Source organism: Eulemur rufifrons, chromosome 1 (genome assembly GCF_041146395.1).
Source record: "Eulemur rufifrons isolate Redbay chromosome 1, OSU_ERuf_1, whole genome shotgun sequence".
NCBI classification, from domain to species: domain Eukaryota; kingdom Metazoa; phylum Chordata; class Mammalia; order Primates; family Lemuridae; genus Eulemur; species Eulemur rufifrons.
The window spans coordinates 46,543,517-46,569,389 of NC_090983.1; the positions used below are offsets into that span (position 1 = coordinate 46,543,517).

The following is a 25,873-nucleotide window of genomic DNA, read 5'->3' on the forward strand; positions in this document are numbered from 1 at the left end:
TCACACAAACTTAATATTTTAGGGCCTAGACTATAAAAATGACACAAAACTTAAACAAATGTCTAACCACTTTTAAGCAGCTAATAGAGGGATAATTATGAACAATTGGCCATATAATCAGGAACCCAGACTCTTAGAATTAGTTATCAGAAACAAAGACAAAATTAGATATGTAGTCTGACTAAATGATGCCTGTGGTTTATAGATTCTGTAATATTATCATGTTTCAGCTACAAAAGACTACAGATCAGTTTGTCTTTCAAACATATATTTGTATAAAAATGCTAGTTCAGTTAATTGTTATGTTTAAAATGAAAAGAAAAGGAAACTGTTTTATTAGACAACTACTATGTGCCAATAACTACATTATTCCATTTAATCCTCATTTTATATTCACATAAGGTAAATAATACTGCACTATTCTCCAGATGAAGAAACTGCACATCAAGGAAATTATGTTGCTTTTGTGGTTAAACTGAGCTAAACATCTACCTTACACCAAAACTTTGCACAACTACCTTCAAAGTATAGTTATCACAAAAGCACATTTTCTGTTTTCTTTGATTGTAAATCATCAAGAATTATAATAAATACATTATTTTTAAAAAGTGAATAATAAAATGTTAAAGATGGGAGTGTCCTTTGAAAGCACTTAGGCTGTCTCTCCTTACCAATGCACAAAGCCACAGGTACTGGCAGTAACTTTGAGGGGCTCATCTCATATCATATCATGCATATTTTAATACACTCATACCTCACACTAAATATAATTTATTTATAACAACATTATTTGAGTTGCAAATAATTAGCTGACATTATATTACATAGATATTCATGCAAAGACATTGATTTCTATTTTGAAATATTTTCACATATACAGTATCCACTTAAAAATTTCAGGCCTTACAATTTTTTGATAGTTCCAGATAAAACTCATAGTCTCCAGGCACTTTACCTCTATTGTCTAATGGGGAAAAATTGGCCTTGGGAAAAGAAAGGTAAAATGCCTTACTAAGGTTACTTGGTCAGTGGATGTCAGGACAAAATCCCCTATTGTCTAGTTCTCTTTTATTTCACCATGATATGCCTCAATATGGCATTATTCTCAAAAGCATAGAATTCCAAATAAGGCATTATGTACAAGGCAGATTTGGGGATTGGCATTCAAGTGGTCTCTGCTATGCTTAGAGTGGAATTTCAATTGTATGACCTTTAAATGTAGAAGAAAATATAACTATGGAATTAGGGGTATTAGTTACTATTGTTATTGATATTTGCTAAAATAAATAAGCCATAATTTACACTCATAGAATGATGAAACATCATGCACAGTCATGCGGGGTGTTAGAATGTGTATATGTAGATAGATGTGTGTATGTCCAATAATGACTGTAAAATTGTTAAATTTCAGCACAGGGGAGAATCAAGAATCTCATCTAATCAAATATCTTCATTTCATAGATTCAAAAAATGAACCTCAAAGACATGAGGTGATTAACCCCATTGTATACCTAGATCATGGCAGACTTGAAATTAAAATCCAGGTTTCTTGACTTCCAACACACATGTTATTATTTTTGTGTTTGTCTTTTTAATTATTCCTTCACCACTTCTGCATAAATAAAGTAACAAAAAGCAATTTTTTATAGCTAAAACATGAGAATAAATACAATAACCTAACCAGTTAAACCAGGAAATACCTACCCTATATCGTCATTGTGGAGACCAACAGTGCTCTTAAAGCCATCAACAAACAGTATGAAGGCAGGTTAACCAGTTCAAATCCTGATATTACAACGTCCACAGTTTTCACTTTGATCATTGCTCAGAATTTTAAGCTTTTTGCTTTTTTAAGACAACTCAAATATTTCAATAATGGCTCATGTTTAGGGTGGGGTTTCAACTTCTTTATGTTACATTCATAATGGCACATAGCTTCACACACGTCTCAACACATCTGCCATACAAGAGGAAACTGCTTAAAACCTAAGGCCATTGTGAACAAATCAGCCAGAAAAGATGTCTAGAAATGTTAAAGACAAGTTTTCAGTTGATCCATGTGATTTTGTTCAAAATTGTAACCACATTCAACAGTAAAATTTATCCGTCAGTTCTGAGGACCAATGGGTGAAACTAACAAATAGAGACAAACTGTCTAAAGTATCACTTTTTTAAAAAAGCAATCTTGTTTCATCAATGCTGTACACCATTGGTACAGATCTGATTAACTTTACCTCCACTTTTAGTCTCTCTGCTCTAATCCTTATTTTCTGACTAAGAAATAAAAACGCAATATGTTTTAAGAGTCTTCAAGGATCTAGTGAAGATCAAAGTCTATGTCTTTGATCTTTTATAACCAAAGCCTCACTTTCATATATCATCTTTATTTTATTTAGTAGAAACATGGGCAATAATAACAATTAGTCCAAATTCTTATTTATTGATTTTTAAATTGCTAGTTCTTTCATTTCAACCCGTGGTCTTTGGGGACACTTCATCCTCTAATTCATAAAAATTACCATCAAACACAACTAACAAGTACAAAGATGAGATTAGCACGATTTCCAGCTGAAGACAGGAAAGAGAACATTTTTTTTTGTTTCAGCAATTTCCAAAACATTAATGTTTTATTTACTATTCCTACTATTGGCTCTAATATTGTGATACTACAATGCCAAATATTTTCATTTATTATTTATCATCTTCAAAACCACACTATGAGGCAGATACTATTAATTATACTTTATATGCAAGAAAACTGAAGCTCATGAGGACAAATGACTTGCTTAAAGTGACGGAACTAGTAAATACATTCAAGCCTACGTATGTCTTTCTGGTTCCAAAGGTTACATCTTCTGATTGTACCACACCACCCTACTGGAAATATAAATTTTCTAAGATTAGGATTGAAGAGATTGAGAACAAGAGAATGAGAAAATGAATAGTGTAGTCATAAAGGCATGTATTTGAGACCTGAAAATAATGGTATAAATAAAAATGATACAAAATATTTTTATTTGTATGGTTCATAACAAATGCCCTCAGTTACAAATTGAAACAATTTCTTATGTCTGATTTACAAATCTTTAAAACTTCCAAGACCATACTTAAATAACTTGTTCAGCTACACATACTCACTTTGAAAAAAATTGAAAATGAAAAGGATATAAAACTCATCAAAGAAAAATAAAAAATTTTGTTCCCATTGGACTATGAATATGAATGGATACATTTAACTGAGGTTATATCATTTAAGATGAGCTATTCTGCAGAGCTCATATATGTGGAACAGCTGTCAGAGGTGGGATAATGCCCCATTCCCCAGGTTGTCTGGCAACATGTTAGTGACTCAACAGATCAGTAGATGTGAGTAGCTAATCTTAATTGCTCAGCTAATGATGTATGTGTGTAATTGGATTTCTTTTAATGATTAAGAGCAGTATTGTTTTTCAGGCAGTTATATTGCTCCTATAGTAGATATATTGCCAACATTATCAAAGTAATAATTACTAGGTAAACATTCCTGGTTTTTTATATGTACATTGTGCTTACTCTAAAAAAAGATCTAGTAAATTGGGTTTTAATACCAGGGCTCCATTATGGAAGCATTACCTCCGGGAATGTTATGAATATTTCATATGAAATTCGAATGAGAGCTGTCTATTTTATCCACCATGTCTAGAGTAACGTATTCCATTCTGAATTCATCACCACACCCCACTCTCCCTGAAATGTGCTCTGCTTTGTTAGCAAACGTCTTAGCTTCTGCAGCCTTAACTCATCTTGTTTCTTATCACTGCCTCCCCCTCTGCCATCCAATAAATCATCAAGTCTACTAACTCTCCATGCACTCAGACTTTCTCCCTCCTCTCCATTTTTTTATCTGCAGCCACAGGGAGTTTTTAGAATAAAATATGAGCATGTGAGCCCTCCTGCTTAAAATCATCTTGAGGTTCCTAATCCTAACTCCTTAAAAATGTTGACAATGCCCCCCATCATGGCACCTGCCTAATCTCTACCCCTACCTGATGCCACACCAGGTGCCATCATTCTGGACCCCTTTCAGTTTCTTGAATCTCTAATGCCTTGTCATGTTTCTGGGCCTTTGCTTCTGCTCTTCCCCTTGTCTTGAATAGTATTCCTGCCTTCTCTTTCTGGTTTCAGCATAAATTATTCCCTTCTCCCCTTAAGTCATCACTGATTGGGTTATATGGCCCTACTGTGAGCTTCTAAAGTACCCTGTATTTCTGCCACCACAAACCTCATCATCTTTGATTGTGTATCCTCACACTCAACACACTACCTGGCCTACAGTAAAGGCTCTGTGTTTCTAAGAATTTGTCCATTTCCTCCACATTTTCCAGTTTATGTGCATAGAGGTTTTAATAGAATTCATAGATGATATTTTGTATTTCTATGGCATCAGTTGTAATTTCCCCTTTTTGTTCCTGATGGTAGTTATTAGAGTTCTTTCTTTTCTGCTTTTATTAATCTTCCATATAGTTCTTTATTTATTAGCAATTTCATGTAGTTCTGCTCTGATCTTTGTTATTGCTTTTCTTCTGCTGGGTTTGGGGTCAGTTTGTTCATCCTTTTCCAGTTCTTCGAGACAATTTATTAGATGGTTAATGTGTGATATTTCTGTCTTTTGGATGTGGGCATTTATGGATATAAATTTTCCTCTCAGGACTGCTTTAGCTGTGTCTCACAGATTTTGATAACTTGTGTCTCCTTTATCATTTAGTTCAAAGAATCTTTTGATTTCCATCTTGATTTTCTCCTTAACACAATAATCATTCAGCAGAATGTTATTTAGTTTCCAGGACCTTGAGTAGAGATGAGAGTTTCTGTTGGAGTTGATTTCTAATTTTATTCCACTGTGGTCTGAGAAGATGCATGGTATAATTTCTATTTTTTTTTTTTTAATGTTTTGAGACATGCTTTGTGGCCTAGGGTATGGTCAATCTTAGAGAATGTCCCATGACCTGATGAGAAAAATGTATATTCAGTGGTTTTTGGGTGGAATGTTCTGTAAATGTCAGTCAGTCCCATTTGTTCTAGAGTTCTGTTTAAGTGCATTCTTTCTTTGTTTATTTTCTGTTTGGAGGATCTGTCCTGTTCTGTCAGAGGAGTGTTGAAGTCTCTGGCTATTATGGTGTTGCTGTTTATCATTTTGTTTAGATCAAGCAGGATTTGCTTTTTGAATCTGGGTGCACCTGAGTTAGGTACATAAATATTTAAAATGGTTATGTCTTCTTGTTGAATTGTACCCTTCATCATTATATAGTGACCGTCTTTCATCACTTTTGTTGATTTGAAGACTAAGTTATCTGAAATCAGAACAGCCATGTTGTTTTGGCTTCCATTTGCTTGAAATATTGTTTTCCATCCCTTTACCCTGAGTCTGAATGCATCCTTGTGGGTTAGATGTATTTTCTGAAGACAGCAGATACTTGGCTTGAATATATTTATCCATTTACCCAGCCTATGTCTCTTTAGTGGGCAGTTCAAGCCATTCACATTTATTGAGAGAACTGATAAGTTGAGTAGATTTTTGTTCATCCTGCTGAGTTGAACTTTGTTGCTTTGTTTTTTCTCTTGAGCCATTGTGGTATCTGGCATTTGAGCTTTAGCTTTTGGATGATTTTACATTTGTGAGTGTTTATTGTGCTGATCCATGTGTAATACTGTTTTTTTTTTTTTTTTTTTTGAGACAGAGTCTCTCTCTGTTGCCCAGGCTAGAGTGAGTGCCGTGGCGTCAGCCTAGCTCACAGCAACCTCAAACTCCTGAGCTCAAGCGATCCTCCTGTCTCAGCCTCCCGAGTAGCTGGGATTACAGGCATGCGCCACTATGCCCGGCTAATTTTTTCTATATATATTTTTAGCTGTCCATATAATTTCTTTCTATTTTTAGTAGAGATGGGGTCTCGCTCTTGCTCAGGCTGGTCTCGAACTCCTGAGCTCAAACGATCCGCCCACCTCGGCCTCCCAGAGTGCTAGGATTACAGGCGTGAGCCACCACGCCCGGCCCAAATACTGTTTTGAGTACTTCCTTGAGGGCAGGTCTTATCTTGGTGAATTCCCTCAGTCTTTGCTTGTCCGAGAAGGTCCTTATTTCTCCTTCATATACAAAACTTAGTTTTGCAGGGTATAGGATTCTAGGCTGGGCATTATTCTGTTTGAGAAGAGTCAGAATGGGGCCCCAGCCTCTTCTTGCTTGTAAGGTCTCAGTTGAGAAGTCTGAAGTTATTGTGATGGGTTTTCCTTGGTAGGTTACCTGCTTCTTTCATGTTACAGCTCATAGGAGGGCCTCTTTGGTGGTTATTTTGGTCAGTCTGATTGTGTGTCATGGTGTCTTCCTGTTTGTGATAAATCTCTCAGGAGTCCTTTGAACTTCTTGTACCTGGATATCTACATTTTTAGAAGGCCTGGGAAATCTTTCTCTAGTAAATCCTCAAATAGCTTATCCAACCCTTGTGTAATTTCTTCTTCATCATCAGGGATGCCTCTTATTCTCACATTAGGCCTCTTCACTTAATCTTACATTTCTTGTAGGCTTTGCTCTTTTCTCTTATTTCTTTGCTCTACCTCTGTGACTGACTTATTTAATTGAAAGGTGTTATCTTTGATCCCTGAGATTCTTTCTTCTGTTTGATCTACCCTGTTCTTGAGGCTTTCTACCGTGTTTTGTAATTCCTTGAATAAATTCTTCATTTCCAGAAGTTCTGTTTGGTTTTTCTTTAATATTTCAATTTCTTTAGTGAATTTTTCTTCCAAGTCCTAGAATATTTTTTGTGGTTTCTTTGTATTGGTTATTCATTTTCTCTTACATATCATTTTCTTACAATCGACATTCGAAATTCTTCTGTCATTTTAGTGTTCTGAATTCGGTTGATGTACATTGTTAGAGAGCTGGTGTTCCCTTTTTTGGGGTGTGCTTTCCATTTGATTCTTCATACTTCCAGAGTTCCTTCGCTGTTTCCTTCCCATCTGGATCAGCTATTGCTTCTTACCTTTAGATTTTCATTTGGATAATGGCATGCCCTGTTTAGTCTCTGAGCCAGTAGGTGGTGTTTGTGGGTGAAATTCGACCACACCCTGTATGATGAATCAGTATATGCAGTGAAAGGGTGTGCAAAATGACCTCCCTGTCAGTAGGTGGTGCTTGTTGGGAAGAGCAAGCTGCAGTGTTGTTTTGGGGTCCTGTAACCAGTTCTTGTTCCTCTGGAGAGGCCTTCTAGTGTCTCAGGTGGTGGGTGGTGCCCTGGGACTTCCAGATGTGTCCTTATTCTCCACCTCAGCAGGGGCAGGTGGGGGAGTGAGGCTGGGTGGGGCTAGGCTGGGTGAGCCTGCCCTCAAGCACCACAAATGCTGTTGGCAGGGGTAATAGTTGTGTTCTCCACTTCTGGGCAAAGCTGTCAGGGAGGGGCTAAAATGGCCCCACTCAGCCAAAAAATCTGCATGTTGGGGTGGGGGGTGTCTGAGACCTGCAGTGTGGAGCAGGCCTTGCTCCTTTCTACCCTCCCCTATTACACTGTTTCTCCCCAGCATCTGCCAGCAGGCAGGACCTCAAGCCAGCAGATCTCCCCAGGCTGTGATGCCGGCCAGGAGGGTACCTGCCCAGGATCGCAGCCTGAGCTGGGCGCAGGGCCCTCCCATGGGAGGAGGGTTGCCCCTCAAGCACGCTAATCTGCCCCTGAAGGCAGACATACCTCAGTAGGCTCGTTCACAAATACCCCTCCTATGTATGCCCTGGGGCAATGAGATTGAGACCTGGGTGAACAGGATCTGGTCTGCAGGCCTGTCCCCTGGGCCCTGGAGATCAATCCCTGACCCTGCCAGGGAGTGGAGTGCTGGTCTCAAGTCACCCACAGGATGCCCCAGCTGGATCGATGTCTCTCCACCTCAGGATTTGCCCCGCTCTCCTAGAGTCACCAGGCAAGGGGCACCTGAGAGGGCCAGCGGGTAGGAAGCTCACAGTTTGAGTACCCCTCAGTTCGCTGTAGGGCCCCAAAAAGAAAGGCCCTGTTCCCTGCAGATGCCTCCAAGTGGTGGCTAAAATTGTCTCTCTAGGCAGCCGTAGGTAGAAAAGGGGGAAGAGAGAATGAAGAAATATGGCGCCTGCCGATGGGCTGGGGTCTGTGGGGCGGGAGGTACCCGGAGGGAGCCGGGAGCCTGGTGCCCTGTCAGCATGAGAGGCTCACCACTCACTGGTGGCGGCCATCTCTGGGCTGGTGTTGGCAGGTCTCTCCAGCCGCTCAGGAGTCCACCCGCAGTCTGAGATGCAAGGGAGGGGAAATTTAACCACTCGACCTACCGTTGCCGCTGGTCTCCAAGCCTCTCAGGCGCCTTTTCCTTCCAGTTCTCCTCAGCGACTTCTTCCCGTGGAGTCTCCTGTATTTTCAGGTACGTTTCCTTCCTACCCTCATCAGATCTATGTTTGTTTGCCTGTTTATTTTTTTTCACTTTCTTCTAAAATCTGTCTTTCTTGAAGAGACACTCTGGCTGGCAGTGTTTCTCGTCCGCCATCTTGCCCCTCCTCCTGCCGATAATTATTATTAATAAAAATGTAAATCTAATAACTTATGTAGAAATGCTATTTTAAGGTATTTTTTGTCTTGTTTCTGTTTCAGTTTGCCCACATCCCTTAGAGTGTAACATTTGGAATAAGAAATCATATTGTATTTCTTCTCAGTTGATTTTATGTCACAGTTTCGAATTTATTTCATATCTAAGAAAGTTATTTTCTCATAAGGAGTTCAATGCTAACGTCTTTCTGATTTTTCACTGAAGTGAAATGTAGACCTATAGCTCTAAAAACAATGAGCAATTCCAAACTCCAGCTGTTACACAGAAAATTTTAATACTAAAAGGAAAAAAATTTATCTTGACAGAAAGTAGGTTATAGGCTGTCAGGAAAAAATGCCAAGAAGGCTGTCAAGATTCTAAGTTGGAAATGAGGAAACAGAGCTGGTGCCTGCTACAAGCTCATTGTTTTGCAATATAAAAGCAGTATGTCCACAATGATAGACACGTTAATAAGTACCCAGATAACAGAAATAAATAGAACACAGTCATGTCTGACTCAGTCAGAAAATAATATAGCAGCTGGAATGTGCTAATGTGAAGCTATATGTATGTATGCTTGCAAATAATTTACTGGGGTGGGAGCAAGTTGTTTCCATGGTTTCCTTGTATAAAAAGTAAGGAAAAGGAGGGATACAGTACAAGGTCCACTCTAAAATGATTTCCCTATTATAATCATTAAGTTCTGCTTACATAGAGATCTTACTAGCAAACAAATCCAATGGATTTTTGGGTGCAGTTGTGTAATTTTAAATGCTTTTGATATGTAGTGAACTGTTTGATTTTCAGTCTTGACTGCAAAGTTGCTAACTATTCCCTGACAGTTTATTGCTAACAAAGGAAATAGTTTAAGGAGAATTACTGTATAAAATGTTTATTTTACAATTCAAAGGAAATGAAAAGAAAACCTAGCCCCTATTTATCTGGGCACATACCTAGTTAACATAGGAAGAAAGTGTATGACCATTCAGTGGGATAGAGATTGTTACTATTTGATGGTATTGGATTGAACTCTTGAACTCCTATATTCTTGTAAGAAAGCAGCCAAATATATTATATATTCAGTTTTCCGGCATTATAATTTTGTTGACACTTTAAAATCAGATGTGAGTAATTTAAAAACAGCAAATGAATAAAGTTAGTCTTTAAACAAAACATGTCCAGGCTTTAAATTGTCCTGTAAAACTCAAGGAGTCCCAAAATCATCATCATGCAAAATTCTCTAGGCATTTGCAGTCACTAATTACCTGTGATGCCTAACTCAAAGCATGTCTATACTAAAACAATGAAACAACCAGCTCAAGTCCTCTACTACTAAAATTCATTCTTGCTGAAATGATTCCAAGAACTTTGTTCATCCTGTGTGTCATGTTTCAAAGCCTACTTTAAATTACACCCATAAATATTTAATGTAGGCGCTCATGATAATCCAGTGGGTTATGCATCAGCATTTGTAGCTACTCACTTTGCAATAAAGAAAGAAGTGTATATTGTATATAATATCAAACAGAATCTCACTTGGCCACGCTACAGTGAGGAACTTACTTATATTTACATCCACGAGGAAGACAAAATAGCAAGAGTATGATGTTGCTTATTTACAAAATAAAAATGTTATTAATGTAGTGGGAAGTACATTGACCTTGGCTGGATAACCTGTTTCAATTTCAAACCTACTAACGTACTAGCTTTTTTGAGCTTGAAGAGCTACCCTATCACCTTCCTCAGTAAAATGGAGGTTAAAATATTCATCTCACAGACTTGTTGAAATGACATTATAGAACAAATAGGTTTGCAAACTATGAAACTACCAAAAGTAACACACATTACTATTATTTTCTTTAAATTTGCCTTTGAGCTTATGTTTTTCTTTTTAAATTATTTTACTTGCAGTTCAGAGGTATTATTTTGTCTTTTATGTCCTAAATATATTTCGAAATATATTTTAAATATGTTCCTCATTCTGTAACTATTCTATATAAAGAGTACAGCTGCCCCATACATTTATACAAATTAAAAAAATAAAGAAACAGCTAGAGAGAGAGACAAAGGGAAGAAGGAAGGAAGGGAGGGAGGGAGGGAGGAAAGGAGGAGAAAAAGAAACCAAAATGTCAAAATGTTATCAGACACTTTGGAGCAGCTAAGGAAAAAATATATATAGGTATAAGAGAGCACTTATGAAAACAATTAAAGAAAGAAAAAAATGTTGGTGCACTAAAAAAATAAAATAAAATAAAGAAAAGTATAGCTCATGTCTTCCCTGATTCCTATGATGACTGTGTACTGTAGAACTAGTGTGAAAATATTTGCAGCCAAACCCAGGCCATTAAATTAAAAGAGTCCTTTGTTGGCTAAATGAAGCAGGAACTCTGGGCTATTCAACAAGTAAAATGACCTATGGTAGGCTTTGACATGAGCCATTTTAGCTCAATCATTGATGCCACTTTACTTGACTGAAATGTGATGGTGAGTGGGTCTCTGGCATTGTTACTTGAAAACCTTTCGATCATCAAGGGAAAGTGGGAAGTACTTGGAATCCACGAAGAAAGAGGGGATAATCCTTACAGTGCTTCAGGAGCAAATCCAGCTTGTCCAGCCTGTCCCTGGTTGATCTGAAATCCTTATACGTTTTGAAAAATTATTTTCAATAGGAAAGTTCCTACGGCAAATAAACAAGGTTCTTGTATTCTGCTTTATGATCCCTCTGCCAAAAGTAAAGGAGAAATTAAAGTGGCAATGTTAAGCATAATCTGACATAATTATTTTCCTTTCCTCTGTTTATTTATTTCCTTTCAATCAAGTCTCATCTTTAGTACAATTGTCAACAACTGTGTAATAAAGGTCCTATACACTGTGTAGAAAATGACTAACTTATTTACAGGAAGAAATGAGAATCGTGTAGACTATGACAAAATATATGAGCTCTTCATGAGATGACCCCATGTGCCTTATCTGAATTAATTAAGAGCTAGGACAGGTAAATTATAAGATAAATCAGAGCTCAGACGAACCAATTATGAAAAGTAAAGCTGCCATAGTTAATCACACATGATATAATTTTGTCTGCCAAAAGCCTCTCACACAAACCAGAGTGGGGAAAGAACAAGCCTAGCATCAATACTGTTGCTAGCATGTATCATCTCATTTGATTCCAGCAACATAACCAATGCTGGCGTTACCATGATCTCTGCTTCTTGAAGGAGGAAACAAAGACTCAGAGATTTACAGTCATGCCATGATTTAAACCGATGTCCACTGATTCTAAGGTTGGGGCTCTTAGCACTACACAAAACCATCTCCCAGTTTTAAAGTCATAGAAAACTAGTTTGGAAGTTACTGTGTGGTCTATAATAAAGCAGTAAGTGTTACAGACTCAGCAGAAGCAACATGAACATAGAGAAACAGGTTCAACCTATAGAATAGAATCAACGGAAGAGACATTGATAAATTTAAGGGGCAAGGAAGAGACAGAGGAGTCAGAGACGATTTCAACGCTTTGTGGTTTAGCAATTAGAAGAATGAGGATAAAATTAACAGAAATGCTGATGTCAAGAGTTGAAAAGTTGTTTCCAAAGATGGAAGCTACATTTTAGTTAGACATTGACTTTCAGGAGGTGGCAGGAGGAGCTCACTTTATATCCTCAGTTGTAATACTTACGTCCATGAATCATGACAACAGGCATATGAAACCCACTCAAATGAGAAGATAATCTCAAATCGTGTTCATATTCAATAAATGCAACTTATTTTTAAAAATACTCTTATTACTTTTTAAAAATAATTTAATAAATCTCACTATTTGAATCTATGCCAGTAATTTCAATGTTTTTTATTCAGGGTTTTAAAAATAATGTGATTAGTTTTTAATCTATTGGTTTCAAATTCAAAGGATTAGAAACAAAAAAGTTTTTTTAATGTATTCCATTTAAAACCTCCATTCACAAAGCTTTTCTAGACACTTTGGCAGCTCCAACCCTCTTTGTAAGTCAAGTCACTTAGTGGACATGAATTTTATTACATGGTTAAATAGCCTATATGGTTTTGTTTTACATATAGTTGGATATCAACTTGTATATGCATACATGCCTGTGTTTATGCATGTAGATATCTGTGCATATGTTTTCTAATAATCTGTTCTTTATCACCAGACAGGGGAAAAAAAGCATAAAGTGATACTGCATCAATGAGGCAAATTATTCTAAAAACTGGATTCCAAAATAACTGTTCTCATTCTTCCATTTTGTGCATTCAGTTCTATTTTTATAAGCAGGTCAATATGTATTTATATGTAAAGAGTGTTATTCTGAAAATTGTTTCCCATAATGATGGAAAATTGCTCCCAGAAGATTACAAAAAAGAAAGATTATAAATTCCCTAGCTTTTTAAATTGACTCAGTACTTTTTCCTCAGCATTATGGCCAAGGTTGAATTGTAATTGTATTCTAACCAGACTGTCAGTATATCTCTGTGATGATGCGGATTTTGGCAATTTATTCCACAAATAGCTTTCTTAAGCACTCTAATTGTCACTATATCAAATTACTCTAAATGATATAAAGTCATTGAGCTAAATTCAAAGATAATATTTTACCCATAGCACAGAGAAGACTCAGAGATGTGGACGTAACATTTCCCAATATGTGCAGGGAACCCCTGAAATATTAGCAAAGATCTGAAGAGGCCAGACAGAGAGTATGGAGAAGGCCAGGACAGCACCCAGACTGACAGGGAAGAGGTGAATTCTGAGCTCCCTGTCACCACAGCTGGGGCATTTGCTCCAGGACCTGCCTCTCCCTGCATCTCTGGCTTTCACAGGTCCTTCCTGAGCCCCAGGTGGACTACTTAGACTACTTTTCTAAGGTGTCAAGGACAATGTGTTACATCTGCAAGAGTACTTTCGTTTTAGAATTAATAGCAACAACTTCAAATGGTGAGATTTCAGATACTACAGAAACTGATTTAAGGAGGTACTTTCCAGCATCTCTAAAATCTTATCAGGTAGGTGCCACCATTTCTTACAGTGTTTTTAAAATTTCTTTTGTAGTTTTGTCCATTTAATTTGAAAGCCTTGGATGGAGCTTGCATTCTCCAAGTAGACTACAGTCCCCATCAGAACCTGCTGTCTTACTCAGGGCCCAGCCCCTCATCGTTGTCACCTGCCTGGGTAAGTTTAAGCCCTGGGTAAATTCTGCTGCTAAATTGTGTCTGGACTTGCTGCAACAGTGTCAGGTCACTACCCGGTAGAAGTCAGGTCTAGAAAATGGTGAGAGAAAGGATAGAAAATCCCAAGGCTTGAAGGCTTGCTCCTGAGCAATTCCAAAAGAAAGAAATTTGAAAATAATTATTTTCTATCAATGACACAGCTTAGCTAGATTTTGTTAGAGATTCACTCATTTATGGTTTTGTGGAATATTACTATCAACTAGAAGCATTTAGAAAGAGCTGTTGATAACTTTTTAAATCTTAAATTTGAAATTGAATGTGCAGTTAAGCTTCCCAGAACTGACAATGATGTCATCTGTGTATTACTATGCAGACACAAAAATGGGGATCTGTTTACTCAATGAACTCAGACTAGTCTTCTTTCAAATGAATATATTCCATATTTGGTGAAACATGCATTTTGGAACCACATGAGCCCGGCTTCCTCACTTACTGGGTCTTAGGAGGATGAGCCAATTTCCTGGGAAAACTCAGGCAATGAGCAACCATGTGAGATTCATACCCAGGCCTGAATGATTCCAGAGCCTCTACTCCTGAGTACTACATGTCTGTCTCTCCAAAATAATTGCTGTCCTTTGTCCAGAACCTAGTCTCTGTACTGTACTTTACAACATTATAATCTAGCTCTGAATAAGTCCTGTGATAGACATTTCTGTACTGAACAGAAGTGTATTTTGTATTTTTGCCATATACTATTAGTTTTACTATCAAAATACATGTGCCAAATTATAAATATGTCTCAGGTAAGTTTCTTCATGATGGTAGGGATGGTGACTTACCTGTTTATCCCCTAGAAGAGTAACACTGTACCTTAATCAGAGTAAGTGCTAAAAAAGTTTGATGGATTAACTTTGGATTTGAGGATTTTTTTATTCATTTAAATTTAATAGCTCATGGGCATTTAACATCTACTCTACTAACAGTTTGGAATAAATAGTAAAGTTTTAGCTCTGACCCTAATCCTTAAAAGCTTAAAGTCAAAAGATCAAAATAAGTTATACAAATGCTCTATAGAATAGTGAGCATAATAAATAAATGCCTCTATGCCTTGGCAAGAATTAATTTTACTGTGGTTTCAGCAGCCTGGATTTCTATTATTACAGCTGTATCCCAGTGCATCCAGATATATTATTCTCTGTTACCTAGACCACATGTTCCTAGAGGATTTAGAATAAGAACTCAATATTATATTTAGTGAATTGAATGTATGAAACCAATAAATAGCTTTAAGAGTAGAAGGTAAGAGAAGAGACTTGGAATAACACAGCCAGACAATGGGTCAGATTATTCAGGGAAAGCTTTTGAGATTTAAGTGAGTCTTGTGCTACAATTTATTTAAATAACAGAAATTGGTGGAAAAGATGGAGAATAATTTATGCAAATGAGTCCATCTAGACTAAGTCTTAAAAGTTGGCATAAGAGAAGCATTTCAAGGAACCAAAGAAAGAAAGGTCACCCAGAAGGTAGCACAGGGATGACATATGAAAAGAAATGAGAAGAAATGCAGTGGAGTCAAAAGTAAGCAACCAGAATGCTTGAAAGATATCGCTTAAAGATTTTTATATTCAATATTCAACCTTCTTTCTTGCCCCATACAAATTAAAATATGAATTTCATTTTTGGTAAAACACAAGTCTGCCACAGATATGTCTACTGCTTGCAATAGTTTCTTCATAACATTATGAAAAACCTAAGCTTCGGTAGCACACTTATATCAAAGAAAATTCTGAAGAACTCGTATTCCATGAAAAACATATTTGCAAACAAGATGTGTTCAGTTGCACCAATACCACAGTATAGGACACATAACAATTCCACAGTGGTATTCTTCGCCTGATGTATTAGGAGATATTGTAGATCTTTTTCCTTACCAAGTGCTACTTTCTTGGGGACACTGTTTACCACAGCCTAACTCAGTCAGGATTGGAAAAGGGCTGAGCCATCTTTTAAAAAGAAATGCAGGTTTTAGGAGAACTCAAGATTTTCTCAGTGTAAATACAATGAGATGGGAGGATGATGTGTCTTCAGTATCTACTTGGTAGCAGGCACTGTGCGAGGCATTTTCTCATACCTCAATAGTGTATTTAAGAGAGGAAGAAATAGAGCCCATCGAGTTTAAGTTCACACCCAATGTCTCACCACCAGTAATTGACAGAGATAGGATTCAAAGCCAGATCTCCCTCCAAAGCCAGTGCCTCTCTACATCATGCAAAAGTACCTTTCCAGGTATTTTCATGTGCTATATGCCCTACAAATAGGGAAACGGAGACCAAGAAAAATGAAGTGAATTGGTCCTATCATCATTCTGTCATATTTTGCTAAGTTATTTCTAATTTTTTAAATCTCTATAAAAGGTGAACAGTATATGCTATTATTCAAAATGAATAAAAGTAATCTTGCTAAAATAAAGTAGAAATATTTCACAATGTTATAATTTGCCATCTCATTTTTATTTCACTTAATTTGAAGATTACACTAGTTCCTTTGAACACTTTACAATATAGCAAACCTTGCCATTAAGAATTGGAACCTCACTTTTGGCTCACAATTATCCCAATTGATTGGGCTATTTGGCTGCACAAATTGAATAGTTAAGGGAAAATAAGTCAATCGATTGTACAGTACCTGCATCACTGAAAGCCACATGCGTCACTTGCTTTTAAATCATTCAATATGGTTTGGCATTCAGTAATTTATAGCTATTAAATGCTGAGAAAAAAATAAGCTTTTCTGACAATTAGAAATTAGAAATTAATACTAGATAACACTTTAATGGTCTTCAAACATTGGAGTGTTCTTTGCCTTATACTGTCATTAATACTGATAAGGCAAAATAAATGTGAACAATCAGCAAAGGTTTTGGATTAGACTGAATTACAACCATATTCCCAAAGAATATGAGAAAACTTAAAATGCAATATGACTGTGTGGACTACAGGCTAGAATGAATAGCTTTTATTTGAATACATTTGATTGGAGGTCCCTAGGGAGGGATGACAGGCATCTCCAACTCTGTGCCTGACAATGTCTTACCCATCCTTAAAAGTCCTAGAAAAATTCTCAGTATGATCCCTGGAGCCTCCATACAAGGTGCCCAACTGCCTTTCATCCACACAATCATTTGTTTTGTAAAATAGAGGTTCTTCATGAAAAGAGATGTTGTGCACCTGAATGCTCTGATACTAGAAATAGATTCCCACTTTCATTTTGTTAACCCTGCAAAACCTCCCATTATTTTTGGATAAGGAGAACATCATCAGAAATTTCTGGAGGCCCTTTATGTTTTGAGCAACTCAGTCTTAAGTTCACCATTATTTTCTAGCTATCATTCAATGTCTTGGAATTCTAAACCCAGAGGCTTGAAAAGCTTATTAACTTCATTCGAGAGTCCTGAAATGCATACCTCCTTTAGAAAGTCATATGCTACATAAAGAATGGACTGTGGCTTCTTTTTCAGTTTGTAGAGCCAAATAGCCCAAACAATTAGAAATCCCAGTTCTCTCTAGTGACCTGACTTGCTGCTATCAAGTTTGAAAGGAGATAGTGTGACATTTAATTCACATATCTCATATGTCCCATATTAACTAATTTTTAGGATCTTGAGGCATGTAAGAATAACCTTTGTTTTTATTTCTAATTTCTAAGAATATTTGGATTTAAAGGAGTCAGAGAGAAAATAGATCTCCCCAAAATTTGGCTGATAGGAAGTTCAATAAATATTGTGAAACAAACAAAAAAACCCTGTTTTACATCATGTTTCTGATCCCACTTTTTTTATGTACAACAAGCTTTTAAATGACACAAAAACTCCTGGATACTTACCCAAATCTTCACTTAGCTCCAGGCCTCTTACAGTGCACTCATGTTTAATGAGCATCAGGTCCATTAAATATAATTGTAACCATATTGTCTCTACTTAACAGTAAATGGAAAAGAGTGGATGCCACAAGCTTTAATATTCAGAAAGACTGGTTTAGGCTGGCTTTTTGCTGGAAGACTGTGTCCAACTCTGGGCTCCAAAGGCAGAGAGACAGGGAGAATTTGGATAGAGTTTATTAAGGCCCATAGGGATGTTGGGATAGTCAATCCAGAAAAGAAAATAATAAAGAATTCTTTCATGTACTTTAAAAGATGAAACATGAAATTTTATTGAAGAGATTATAAATGAAGAATTATTTTAAGATAAAGTTGAGAATATATACTCAAGCTTGGTATGAGAAACTGTATTTTCTAACATCTAAAATGATCAGACCTGGAATTGAAAACCAGGAGTAGTTACGGTTTGTATGCCTCTTTCCTGAGGTATATAAAAATGGAGCAAGTCTCAGGGACTTGGGTTGGTTTATGTATGTGTGTCATGTGGATGTGCAGTTAGACTAGGTGTTTTCTGAAATCCTTTTCTAACTCTAGATTTCTATTACTGATAGCCAAACATACAGTCTTCTCATAATTCTACTCAAAGACAAGTAATGTTTAAGTAAGTCTATAAATGTGATAGAACAAATTACAGAAAGTGGCTTTGCCATTTATTTCTAGTTAGGGAGGATTTATGTGTAGGCATCTCTCTAGATAAAAATATAGGAATCAAACCAGTTAACTATAGATTATACAAGAGTAAAAGCAAACAGCACACAGTGCAAGAATAGACAGTGATGCTCTATTGTATAGCTTCAGAGAGCTTATCATAAGTAAGCCTTAATCAGAAGAGGAACTGAAAATACAGAAAGAGAAGCAGTTTGCTGCAAAGGTTGCTCACATTGGTAGCCCCAGAAAACATTTAAAAGTATGAAATTTGTCTTTGATGATTCCCTACACCTCTATCTCAGGCTTCTAGTATCTTTTTACTGTCACCTTGCTGATCAGAGTTGTTCCTAGAAGCAACTACATTGTTTTTGCCTTTTCTACCATAAAGACACACCCTTTGCTATTAAATTTTCCCAGACTTGATGCCTTCAATTAAAAAATTTTTTGTTCCATTCCCTATTATTTTGAGTTAAACTGATTTACTAATCCATGCCACAGGGTGATATATCTTTAACAGATTAAGTATCTGTTTCCACAGTGCTTCTATTGCTGAGAATTCTAGGTCATTTGTTATAAACGGACTGACGGGACATTTTATTGCCCCTGGAATCCAACCAATCAGGTGCCTACCTCATCTATGTGTTTAGAGCAGCACAGATGAACTAGCAAACAAACAAAAAATCTGAGTTACGTGTTGAATTATCTTTCTGTTCAATTTCTCCTCTACCAATTACAAAGAGAATGCATATATATATGTGTATACATATGTAAATCTAAAATCATTCTTTTAAATACTCTTTTATAATTGACTATTTCTGAAAACTCTTGAAAAGGTAAAAAAAAGTAAGCTATGTTTAATTTGCGTCACAATAATTGCAATACACTGATCTTATCATATGAATTAAAAGGGTTTATCATGTTTCTATAATGGAGAATTTAATTTTCTTTGCTTTATTAATTGACAATAAAGAAAGATTTGTAGGGATTTGAATTTTAAACACCATTAATGACAGGTAATTCTAAGAACACTCAATTATTTTTGGGGTAATTTTAGTAAATTGAAGACAGTTGTGCAGTTTTACCGGGATTTAAAGCTCTACTCAATTTTTGTTTGTCAAAGAACACATTGCTTTCGAGGGGCAGAAGAAAGAGTTGCTTAAAAAAAGGTCATTTAACACTTACGAGGTGTTTTGTTGTTGCTGTTATTATTTGTTTTGTTGCATTTGATAGACAGTGTTCAGATAATGTTTGTAACAAAGAATTATTGGGTAGGGCAGAAATATTCACTACAGATGAGACTATGAAGATTCTGTTATTTTTGTTATACCTTAACTCTTAAATATCACATGCAAATGTTGTATTCCAGAACACATCACTTAATGACACTTTGCACTTTTGTTGAAAAGTTTGCAATTTTGTTGCAATCTGCAATTTTTAAGGTGTGTTCATGTTAACCCTTCTGATCATTACAACCATCCTGTAGGGTAGAAAGAAAGGACATTATAATTCCTATTTTATAGATGAGAAAATAAAGCTTAGAGATATCCCTTACCCAAGACCACATGGCTAATAAAGACTGTATGCAACTTTGGTTCACTTTGGTGTTCTTTTTGCTGTTAGTTAGTTAGTTAGTTTGAATCCTTAGAGTTATTTCCCCAGTAACCATGGTACTACATAATTTTTGCTAGGAAAACTATGAGTATTGGGGAGTTTTGATGCAAGAACCCATGACTAGCCCAAAACTTCTGGTTGCCACACACACTGATGAAAGGCTGATCAGTCTGTCGTAAACTATTCTAGTTTCCACAAAGGAGGATGAAGATGCAGGAAGATGATATTACTAAGGTGAGTTATTTCTCTGGTGCTAAAAAACAAAACAAAACAAACAAACAAATAAAAAACAACAACAAAGAGAAGGATGCGGTCAATTAGGGAAATAAGGCAATGCTATCCAGAATTGGGAGGCAAGAAAAGGTTCTAGAGAGAAACTAAATCTGGATCCCAGGGATATTTAACTAAAATTCCTAATCTTAGCTAAGTGGTCCAGACACAGGATTTATTTAAAGTTTGGGGTTGCTTGTTTATAAGGCCTGAATGTCTGGTCACATTTACAAAGCCTTCACCATGTAATGCAAACTGAAATTTTCAGGGATGGCATCAGCAGAAAAGCATGGACTTTAGAATCAGAACTATCTGAGTTTGTCTCTGGAATCTGTCACTTCTAGTGGAATAGCTTCACCAAAAAGTCACTTCATTTCCTTGATATACCCTTTTCTCATCTGTAAAATAGCACATATTTGGCACTTAAGAAACAGTAGTTACTATTTTGGGGGGTTCAAATGAGAGCCACGAAGGTCATTTGCATGACTTCGCTACTATGTTCACACAGTAACAATGCCTGCAGACTTCTGACAACTGCTCTCTAGAAGGCAGAAGGACACCTAGAAATCAAAACAGGCAGCACTCTTCAAGGTTGGCATAGGGAAGATAGTTTTAGGACACTCTGGAAATGTCTGCCCCTGTGAGCAAGGCAGTGCTGGAAAATTGATGAATTAATAAGATCACTTCCAAACTGAGAAGACTGTCATTATGTTCACTTATTTATATTTACTTGTAAACTGTAAGTGCATACCACTTGCACCCCTTATTCAAACAGATATAAGTTAACATTTATTGAGACAATATATTTGAAAATGACTTTTAAATGCTATAGCACTTTAAAGATACATGATCAAATTATAATTCTTTGTTTTCAACAGGAACAAATTAGCTTACTTATTTCCCACCAGCTGAAAATTTCCCTGCATTTGGGCTCAATGATGAATATTCTATTATAATTTTACTTCTTTTTCATGTGTTATTCTAATTAGAAAGGAGTCTGAAAAGTCAAGGACCATTTCACCCCAGTATTCTTAAAACAAATCATTCATTATAGCCTATTATTACACACATTTTTGTTCCCACTATTCAAACTCTTTTTGTCCATCCATTGTTGTTTTGTTTTTTTTTTTTTTTTTTTTTGAGACAGAGTCTCACTCTGTTGCCCAGGCTAGAGTGAGTGCCGTGGCGTCAGCCTAGCTCACAGCAACCTCAAACTCCTGGGCTCAAGCGATCCTCCTGCCTCAGCCTCCCGAGTAGCTGGGACTACAGGCATGCGCCACCATGCCCGGCTAATTTTTTTTTTTTTTCTATATATATTTTTGGCTGTCCATATAATTTCTTTCTATTTTTTAGTAGAGATGGGGTCTCGCTCTTGCTCAGGCTGGTCTCGAACTCCTGAGCTCAAACGATCCGCCCACCTCGGCCTCCCAGAGAGCTAGGATTACAGGCGTGAGCCACCGCGCCCGGCCGTCATCCATTGTTGTTTATACCCACAAAAAATTCAACACCAAGTTCTGCATGGTAACAAATTAATGTCATGAACTTTCCTATGCTACTTGTATTTCCAGAGGCAACACTTAAATGTGAGACAAAAATCAACCCACTCAATAAGTAAGTAATGTTTCTGTATCATAGATCATAATCCTTTATCAGGAATAATAATGCAGTTTTACTTTTTACAGGAAATGGAAAATAAAACCTCAACAAATGGATGCAACTGTTTAGAATGGCTCTCAAATGGGCAATGCTGAAAATTGATCTGGTTACTTGTCAATTGCATTATTCAGAGATGACATCAGCAACAAAGCTGTAGCCAACGCTGGGTCATTGCCCATCCTGAGAAAACCTTTCATAAATTTAAACCCTATTCTTTAAAGACATAAGCATTTTTAGGGCTGTAATTTGAGTTTTGAAACCTAATTAAACAGCTTCCTGCCAGCCTCATTAATAAGCACTGAACCAGATTCCACACAAGCACCTGAACACACTGCTAATGAAACATTTCAGAGCATATCATCACTAACGTGTCATTCTAGAGGAAAAGCAGGCTGTTGGTTGAGACAGTTTCTATAATATTTATTTCTGGTTTTGTTTATGATCCATTTTATAGATTAGCAAGCTCTGTTAGAGTCTTGCTAATGGAAATCCTGAATTGAAACCTTTTGGTAATGACATGCTCTTGAATGTTCTTCAAATAATTCTATTCTGTTCTGTCAGTGTGAAAGACATCATGCTTCTTTACCTGGGGGGTTATGTTCATTGAGAATCACAAGTGATGCGGGTGTAGGTCTTCTTTTCCTGATCTGTGAACAACAAAGGCCCGGCTAATATCAGTGAGAATCAAACACTGCCCCAGGTTACTCTACAGTTTGCAAAGCTGTCTCTTTCTCATCTTTTCCCAACATACAAAAACAAACCTCTGGAGGGCACACAGTAGGTATTCACTAATTTTATTTTGGAATAATAGAAAGCTAGACAGTAGAATTTTCAGACATTACTATCACATTCTTTGACCAAAAAGCTACATTTCCACACAAAAAAAGAAATAATTGTATATACTCAAATGATGTCACTGAAAATTAATATACAGTGAAGGTATAGGGATGATTTTCTAATGTTAATGTATCTCTTGGAGCCTCATAATATTGGTGATGCTTTTGAGAGCCATTATCCTTATTTCTAAAGGGCGTAAGAGGTGTTTAGAAACCTATTTCTAGCAGGTGTCCTGGTTAAATTAACAGCATGAGTTTTAAATTCCATTAACATTATTAGTTTTTTAAAATTTCTAGTACAATATTTAGAATAAAACAGCAAATAATGAATATGGATCTTATGAGAATATATAATTCATTAAAAAAACAAAAAGATTGGGTTTTGTTTATTTTATATATAAGAGCATATTATTAGAATCTCTTGATTCTGATATCCTTTATTTCTTTAATACACTCATTCATAGGTAAATTCCTGAACTATGCATCATCAGGATAGAGAATAAAATTTACCAATGACATCCTCTCCAATGACATCCATGATAGAAGCAATGCCCTGTTCAGCATAGATACATGTTCAAGGTTATATTTAACTGGCCTGAGTCTGGGTGGATCTAACTCAGATTGTCAAAACATCCTAAAAAATTATGAGTCTCAGATTCAATAATTATTTTTCAGTCCTTTATGAAATATTTGGGAAAGAATTCAGAAACAATTTAGGTTTTAAGAAATTCATGAATCAGGTTGATGTTCCCATAAATTTCTTTATTTTTGCCTCCCAACAGTTATAGTTTTATCACAAGTGATCTTTTAAGTGATATCATTGCATCAAGAGTTTAAGTAAATCTGAGTATGAAAGGTGATACAGGTGTAAACCCATAGTAGATATGGGAAAAAAATCCAAGAAATATTAAAATACTATTTGTAATGTCTGACTAAAATATGTTTAAAATTATACATATACCTACAAATCCTGTGATAAATTACATATATATTTCAGATCCACAATGAAAAAACATATTAAAATAAAATATTAGGCCTATAATCTGAAATAATTCTAGAATTTAAGGCTTTTATTGCTAAAGCAATCATTTTATTTTATAAATAATGAAATAAATGTTGCTAATTTTGACAGTTTTGTTAAGTTGCCCTGAATGTTGAACCTGTTATTTAAATGAGCAAAAACAGATTTATAAATCCAAATCTGAATTGCTAATGTAACCATTTTTTACCTACTGGGTACTAATTTTGTATCAAATAAAGTGCTGCTTTTTAGCCAAGAGTTCCCCCAATGTAACTCGAGTACAAGTACCTGTAGAAACCAACTTATTTCTTATTCACATATCCTAAAAGTCCCAAAGTTAGGCAAATTCAAAAGGTAAAGAACTTTTCAACTCATGACAAGAATGCCTGTTAATATTACCTTACTTACAGGAATTGCTCCCCACGCTATATCACTTACCTGCTCTGCTGCTTCAGGTGCAATCTGACTCTGGAATAAAGGCACAGCAAATTGTATCTTTTTGGGACTGTTGGGCTCCATGATAACGATGAGAATTGGTCAGAGAGGCGAAGAGCTCAGAAAGACTAACCCCAAGTGGTGTCCGGGATGTGTTTCCTCAGGTACTCTCCACTAAGCCACGTAGAGTGCTTCGTAATAAATAGCTGTAATTCCAGAGCGAGCAAGCGAAGATGCCGAGCTTTGAGGAACTCCCTTCTTCAACATCCACAGTGATGCCTGGCTTGCCTGTTCCCCTACCAATCCCTTGGATCCGCTCAGCACAATACAGAAAGGAACAATAAGCTAATTGTGTGCCTCTTCACTAATACACATGCCAAGCATTCACTCAGCAGCTAATTGAAAATGCAATGCTAGCCTTGAAGGACCTGCTGCCCTGGGATTTGAGAGAAAGGCTCTATCCACTGTACATTACTAACCGGCTGCTCAAAAGTGCAATGTAAGCTCCCTCTGAGTATTGCAGGGATGGGCCATTCATTATTGATGAACATCAGGCAGGAAGTTTTTAGAGTTGGGGGCAGGGTTTGGGTATGGAATTATTTCATTTCTCTTGTAGCAACTTACAAGTCAGACACCTTTGCTATTTCACACTCAGCCACCATATAGATGAATGGCCATAGAGGATAAGCCACAACCAATAATATCAGCTATATTTATGCTGTGACATCTGGTTAGTTTAGACTGATCGTAGAAGGCAGAGCATCTGTGGTGTAGTGAGGACAGTATTGCTCTGGAGCTGAGCAGATCTTTGCTCAAGTTCATCTCCACCATTAACAAGCTCTGTGGCCTCAAGCAAATCACAGGCTATGTCTAGGTACCCATTCTCTTATCAGAAATATAAGGGGGTTGGACTCGATGACCTTTAGACTGCCATTCTGTTCCAATGTTCTATAATTGTAGTTCACAGTTTTCATGAGAGTGGAAAGTATTGGAAAGCTAAATTTAGCAAACAGCTTGGAAGTCACTGCTACTGCAATGACCTCTATCTCATTTCCCGGTGGAGCCAGTTACATCTTCTGACTTGGAAGAATACAGAAATGACTGGAAAACATTAGTGGAAATGTAATGGCATTCAACACTGTGGCTTGCTGTCAATAGTGGGGATGTATGCAAAGATAAGGACTTGATCTATAAAAAGAAAAGGAAAAAAGGCAAAAAAATAAAAAACAAAGATAAGGACTTGAAAAAAAGCATAAAAGGGCAATCTTCAGAATAAATACTGGCTAGTGGTGAGGGAACAGGGGAACGCTGGCCTCATTGCCACAAATGTTAATGTCAAAAAGAAGACAGTAGCATATCCGGGTGACCTTCATTCATTCTACTACTTTTGTGAAGGAAGCCTAAAAATGAAGTTGTTTTAATGAAAAAAAAAAAGAACTTGAATTCTCTACTTCCTTATTTGAGAGGCATTATTTGACGAATACTAGATTTTTTAACATGCTTTTGGATTTATTTAATATATTTAGACATTGACCACTATTCCAAGTGGTCAATTTACAAGTAAAGTTACAAGTAAAGGTGGTATTTACAAGTAAAGTTTTCTTTTTCTTTTTTTTAAATTCTGATTCTGCACCAGGAATCTATCTTGATGATTTAAGTATGCAACATTCTGCTGAAAGAATATAGAAAGTAATATGCATTATTCAAGTTG

General features: G+C 36.5%; 1 protein-coding gene across 1 annotated transcript in view; it reads right to left on the reverse strand.

The window, feature by feature from the left end:
* Positions 1 to 24,504, reverse strand: part of PPP1R1C (protein phosphatase 1 regulatory inhibitor subunit 1C) — a 104,461-nt gene extending 79,957 nt beyond the window's left edge. The window contains exons 1-2 of the mRNA XM_069470096.1: positions 24,166 to 24,504; positions 22,457 to 22,517 (exon numbers count right to left, since the gene is read on the reverse strand). Of these exons, the coding sequence (XP_069326197.1) occupies positions 22,457 to 22,517; positions 24,166 to 24,246 (142 nt within the window). The 5' untranslated portion in view covers positions 24,247 to 24,504. The remainder of the gene's footprint in view (positions 1 to 22,456; positions 22,518 to 24,165) is intronic.
* Between the last annotated feature and the right edge of the window lie 1,369 nt (positions 24,505 to 25,873).